The 5986-nt window shown below is 63.7% G+C and overlaps 1 protein-coding gene across 1 annotated transcript; it reads left to right on the top strand.

Annotated features, from left to right (window-relative positions):
- Positions 1 to 1829: 1829 nt before the first annotated feature.
- Positions 1830 to 3483, top strand: EMIHUDRAFT_436118 (hypothetical protein). The gene is made up of 4 exons (XM_005771114.1): positions 1830 to 2193; positions 2305 to 2401; positions 2474 to 2648; positions 2788 to 3483. Exons 1-4 carry the CDS (start codon positions 2127 to 2129, stop codon positions 3322 to 3324), a joined length of 876 nt encoding a protein of 291 aa, XP_005771171.1. The 5' UTR covers positions 1830 to 2126; the 3' UTR covers positions 3325 to 3483.
- The last annotated feature ends 2503 nt before the right edge of the window (positions 3484 to 5986 follow it).

Below are 5986 nucleotides of genomic sequence, written 5' to 3'. Positions count from 1 at the left end.
GGATGTGCTTGGAGCGGCCGCCCGACAATGTCGTTGACCCGGACTCTGATGCGCATCTTGGGTGCCTCGCCACAGCTGGGGCGCCTCGCGCAGAGTAGCTGGAGAGACAGTTCCGTCAACTCTCGCAGAAATTCTTTTTCTGTGGTTGTGGGGACGAGAGAGACTTGAAATGCCTGAAAACCCCTCTGAGGAGCGGCCTCGCGGGGCTTGCCTTGGCGTCTCAGAGGGTCCCCGTAGCCTCAGAGGCTGCGCCGAGAGAGGCTGGCTTGGCGGCACAGGCCTTCAGAGGGTCGGCCCAGGCACCCTCTGAGCCGCTCGTGGATGGCCTCTCTTGGCACAGAGGGTACCCTCTGAGACGAGCAGATCTGGGCCCGCTTGCCTCAGACCCACCCCCCTCTGATACAACCCCCTAGTCTCGAGTGGGAGACGGCCGAGGTTCTCGAGCTCCCCTCAGTCTTGTCTTGTGGTTCTGTGTGTCGCTCCTGTGTGACCGTCACCGCCCGTCCCGCGTCCACCCATACCGCGTTGGTGTCCCAGTCAGTCGTTGGTCGGAAGACTGTTTCGCGCTTTCGCCTTCCTATTTATTCTATGTGTGTATGTTGACATACCTCTCTGGACAGGGTGGCCCGCCACAACGACCCCTGGAATTGCGACTCGCCGCTTTCCTCCCGCTGTGATTCTGTGTGAGCTCTGTGTCTTGATTTGCCAACAATATACCTGTACACACATTGTGATTGAGGTGATGAGGAGTCAGGCCGCGCGGCGGGCGGCGGGACGGACGTAAGATAATGAATCGATGATTCGATCCGGCGTAACAAGCGCGATTGCACAAGGGGTGGAAGAGGGTCTGGCCACCGCGGGGCGAGGGAGGCGGTGGGCCAGATGCCGGATCCGCTGTGCGCGTTCGTCGGTCAGGGCGCGGCGCTGACCGCGGCGGCCTGGGCCGCGGCGGCGGCGAACGCCGACGGCGGCGGACCATTCCAGCGGCTCGGCGAGGGCCGGGGCGCGGCGTTGCGGGAGGCGTGGACGGCGGAGGCGGTGCACACCGTGCCGCGGAAAGGCGGGCGGCGGCGGGCGACGCCGACGAGCTGTTCGTGTACGCCCGTCCGCTCAATGTACAATGACAACGTATGTATGTTGATAGGTAGGGAGCAAGGGAGGGAGGTGATGATGAGTCACCTTAGTGGGCGACACGGTAGCCGCGCGCTTCTCCCGCGCGCTACTCGCTCATGCGTCACTCATGGCAGCCGCGCCTTGCCTGGCCCTCCCGCCTCGACGGAGTTTTGTTGTAAAAATTCTCGAGCTGGGTTCGCGGAGAGAAAACACGTTCTACCGGCTGGCTACCTATCCAGTGTGGGTGTGGGGGTCTGTGGCACCTCAAACCCCGCCCTAACTTTAGTATATACCTATCCACCCGACCACCCTCCCTTTTCAGCGGAACCCTAGCCCTATACGGGGAAAGGAGCCCGAACCCTCTCCCGTCTCCGTGTCGACGTACCAAGACAAACTTGGCAAGCTGCTCCTCCAAGATGAGTGCGCTCCACGATGCACGAAGTGCTCCCCCGCGGGCGGGAGGGGCGGAGGCTCCCATTAGGGGGAAATACTGAAAAATGGGACCCCCCGGACGGACCTTGCTTTCATACCGAGCGTGAAGAGCTGAGTCTCAGCTTTCAGACCCTGCAAAAATCATTGAAAAATATTAAGATGGTCCAGAATGGTGACCGAAAGACTCCGGCGCCGCAGCGCTCGCGCTTGCTTTCCTCGCAAATGCGACAAGTGAGGCCGCTGGCAGGGAAAAGAATGATGGCGTGGAAAGAAAAACCTCGCAAGAAGACCGCAAATGCTGCCGCTCCTGGTGAGCGCCAGCCCGCGCCGCGTGCAGGGCGTGTCCGGGGCGCCCTCCCCCCGAGTTCCCCCGCAAAATCCGGCCCGCGGTCGCGCGCGCGCTCCCGTCCCGCTGCTTTGGAGGAGTCTGCAGCCCGGGCGCGCCCGCACGGCGATTGCCGCCTCCACTCCAACCTCATCCACTCTCACTCTGACATTCTCTCCAGAGTCCTCGCGTCGAGCCCGTGGCGCCGGAGCGCGAGCCCCAAGCTCGGGACACAGCGGGACATTGACGATCTGCGATGCCTGTGCGTGCAGGTGATCACGATGAGCACGGCGCCGGCGGTGGCACCCTTCCTGGTGCTCCAGGCGCGCTGCGCCCGCGCGTTTGCGACGCCCGTGTGTGCCCCTGCGCGCGCCCCGCTCGCCGCGCCGCCGCCGGGCCCGTGGGGGTCTCAGGTTTGCGCGTGTGTGCCGCAGATGTCACGACCGAGCAGCTGCAGCAGATCCTCCAGAACGTGCAGGCCGAGCTTGAGCGGCGCGCGGCGCTGCAGCGCGGGGCGCCCGAATCGAAGCGGTGCGTGCCCGCCCTCGCCGTGGCCGCGCTCGCCCCGCCTTGGCGAGCTCTTGCCGCTCACCCGCGCCGCAGGAACTCGATCTTGTGCGCCTCGGGCAAGGCGTTGCCCAGCGAGGCGGAGGTGCACGCATGGGCGCTGCTCGTGCTGCTACATGGCCGCGGCGCGGACGGCTCGTGGGTCGCCGTCCCGACGCTCGTCGACCAGTGGATGAACGTCGTGCTGCTGCAGTCGAGTCGCTACAAGCAGGCGCCCGCCCTGCTCTCCCACCGCCCCCCGAGCCGCCGCCGCGGCTGCTACACCTCGGCTATATCTCGGCTATATCTCGGCTATATCTCGGCTCTATCTCGGCCTTGCTGCCTGAGCCGTGTGTGCGTGTTGTGCGCAGTTGCGCGAGCGATGGCAGCCTCCGACCGACGATCCGGAGTGGCGTAACTTGGCTCTCGCCAAGGGCCTCGTCCCGTCCTTGCTCAGTCAAGCCGCCGCTCGGGCGGCGGAGCCGCTCGCCCACATCACGCGCACGCTGGTGCAGCTCGAGGTCATCGACCACGACGTCGGGCAGACCGCGCTCTCGAACTATCTGAAGAACTGCCTCGCCAAGTCCAAGGGCATCTCGGGCCCGTCGTACAACCCGGCCAACGGCTCCCACACGCTACACCGGCACATCGCCGCGGCGGTGCCCGTCGCCTCGCTCCTGAAGGTGCGCGGCAAGGAGCTGCTCTCGGCGCTGCACCGCACGCGGGAGGAGCCCGAGGCGGCGCCTTCGTACACCGAGCTGCAGGCGAGCGCCGACGCGTCGGCGGCCGCCGCGCGGCGGGAGCAGCAGCGCTCCTCGCAGCTGAGGGCGCAGGTGAAGACGCTCCAGGAGGTCAGCGTCAACGCGGTGCGCAAGGAGGCGGAGCGCGAGGCGAAGGACATAGGGTGATGCGGCACGGCGGTAGATGGCCGAGGATGCAGACGGACCGTGGTATGTGTGTTGTGTATATGCTCATATCCGCTTGACCTTGAGCAGCAGGCACACACACGCCAAGCGCGTGAGTTGTCGCTCGGGTTGCCTTAACTAGATAACATTCCCATATTCATTAATAGCGGCTAGTTTGTCACATCACGTGGATCGATGACCCGGAATAAAGCCGTATGCCGCAAGACACGGCGCTTTCAATAAGCAACTCATTATCTGGACGCATCCCTCGACGCGAAGAGCCATGCAGTCACCCGAATTGCTTGCACCTCTCCTGCAAGTAGAACGAAACATTCTTGGAGCTTCCCCAGCCGCTTGTGGCCGCATCTCATCCGTGGCGACGCGCTGTGCCACCGAGCCGTACTTGGCCGCGCCGCCGCGTCGAGGCACGGGTCCCCAACCAAGCAGCGACGCCGAAGCGTCGACCGATAGAGCGCCACGCCCAGCAGTATGGGCGTCGACCGCTCTCTCGAGCGGCCGCGTGGCAGTGCGTGGCGCGGGCGTCACAGGCGGCAAGCGTGGAGCCGCTGGAAGAGCCGGTGCGAGCCGTGGACGGCAGCCGCTCCCCACGTCGCCGAGAGAGGCTGCGGGGGAGAGGGTTCAGGAGGCCACAGGAGGCGCCGGGAGGCTCGGGAGGCGCTAAAAAGTGGCCCGGGCGCCTCGTGCCACCCGTCTGGTGGGGCCAGGTGGGCTCAGGAATTAATCCAGGATTTTAAGGTGATCCACTACACCTGACCGAGAATTGGATGGCGAGATCGCGGCGAGATCGACCAGTCGGCCCAGGTCGGCGCCATGCACTGGCGGGCTGCACAGCGCGCTAGATTACGCGGAGGACGTGCGCTTACCACCGGGTGGGATTACCAGGCTCGCCTGGGCTCGCTGAGGGTCGATCGCGGCGCGACCCGTTTTCGGCTGTTTTCCTCGCGAATCTGGGGTGCGCGCCGGGAGCTGCAGCGCCAGCGTTTCGCGGACCTGTGCAGCCTCCGGGCACTGGGAACTTCTCCCAGGCTCGGGCAATGCGGACATGTGCCAGCGGGGGCGCGGAGGTGGTTTACATGCGGATGCGGCACGATCTTCGAGCCGAACCGACGATACAGGAGGCTCCAGAGGCGCCGTAATCGACAGTTGGCCGTCACCCAACTCCTCGCCCGCCGTGACTGTGGGTGTCTCCTGATTGCCCACGCTCGTGGCGGAGCTCGGGGTACCACTTTGGGCCACGGGACAAGCCCTGGGGAGTCACTGTAGCTCGCGCGGGGCTGAGAAGCGACCATTCCCGCGAAAAATCGAGATTTGGCGAGATATAGGGGGCGGTTCTCATTATTTTCGGCGGCCCCAAAGCTACCCAATCACTCGCCCACCTCCCCCGAGCAGTCTAGTCCAAAAAAAACCGCGCCCCGATCAAGTTACGTTTTCAGTGTTTGCCCCTACTCCCATCTCCGGACGCTCCGCCCACGTACTGGGTTGGGTTTTTAGGAGATTTGTGGGGTTGGCAGTCCCATCGACCCTCGTGACCTCCTGCGGTCTCTGAGATGGACGTACGATGGACACCAGTGGGTGTGGGACCACAGAGCCAGGGTACACTCGAGGGCTGGGTAAGCAGTAGAGGTCGATACTCGACGCGTCCCACATGGTCTGTGTCGCTGTCGGCACGAGGATGTCGAGAGCGAGCAGCGAGGTCTTGCTCTTAGGGTACCCCAGGGTTTTGAGGGCCGGATTTTTAAAGACCTTTCAAGAAATGGGGAGGTTTGGGGGCTTAAATTGCCAGTTAAGAGATTGCAGGCACGGGGGGTCCCTTTAAGACCGTTTAAGAAAATCGGCCTCGCCGGCATGCGTCGCTGGATTCCGCGCCGTTTTCTCCAATACTGCCGTTATTAGGCACAAACCCGCCTCTGAAGACACATCTGTAAGTCTGGTGCACTGGCAGGAGCCATACTCGCATAGGGGACGCGTGCTAGCTGACTGTAGCCAGCTTCCCGGCCCCTCCGGCGTCTACCGGGAGGCTGCAGCCTCCCGGTACGAGCTTGGGAGCTCTCCCGCACACCGTTTAAGCGTTTATAAGACCGTTTAAGGAGTCGGCGGCCCAGGCTGCCTTAAGACGGGCCATGGCCCGTTTTAAGCCGTTTAATCCGCAGGCGCCCCAGGGCCCACCCTTAAGCCCAGAGGGGTCCCCTAAGAGCGAGTTGGCAGTGCCACCCAGGAGGCCAGGAGTAGTCGGGCGGTCTCCCGTCAAGCGAGAGAGCCATCGGCAATGTGTGATCCGTATGAATCGGATGATTCTCCTGATAACCGCCTCAGCCACCTCTCGTCACAGTTTTCAATCAACAGCTAGCAAGCTAGCTGTTCAAGCTGTGTCTCGCCGGTGTGGCTGTGCGCGGCGACGCCTGCCTCCGGCGTCCGGGGCGCAGGGGGGCCCCGAGCCCGCCGACGCCCGGGAGGGGGGCGAAACCGGTGGCGGTGCCTCTGATGAGCTCTGTTTGACTGTTTCTGAGAGCTGGACATTTTCGTATGCGTTGGTATCTCGGCGCCTTCCAGGAGTGACGTGTCATGCCAGTGCCATGCAGGGTGCGCACACACTCCGGGGTATTTTGTTCAGAATGAAGTTCTGAAGAATTCATCACGCATCAAC

This window comes from Emiliania huxleyi, assembly GCF_000372725.1.
Source record: "Emiliania huxleyi CCMP1516 unplaced genomic scaffold EMIHUscaffold_39, whole genome shotgun sequence".
Lineage (NCBI taxonomy): Eukaryota > Haptophyta > Isochrysidales > Noelaerhabdaceae > Emiliania > Emiliania huxleyi.
The sequence above is the reverse complement of the archived record's forward strand: the minus strand, read 5'-3'. Positions and strand labels throughout refer to the sequence as shown.

Bases quoted from the DNA above. Each gene is read 5' to 3' on its own strand.
- EMIHUDRAFT_436118 (XM_005771114.1), top strand. From the start codon at position 2,127: ATGCCTGTGCGTGCAGGTGATCACGATGAGCACGGCGCCGGCGGTGGC. The intron at 2,402-2,473 runs GTGCGTGCCCGC...CCCGCGCCGCAG, and splicing joins GGGGCGCCCGAATCGAAGCG to GAACTCGATCTTGTGCGCCT. The intron at 2,649-2,787 runs GCGCCCGCCCTG...TGTTGTGCGCAG, and splicing joins AGTCGAGTCGCTACAAGCAG to TTGCGCGAGCGATGGCAGCC.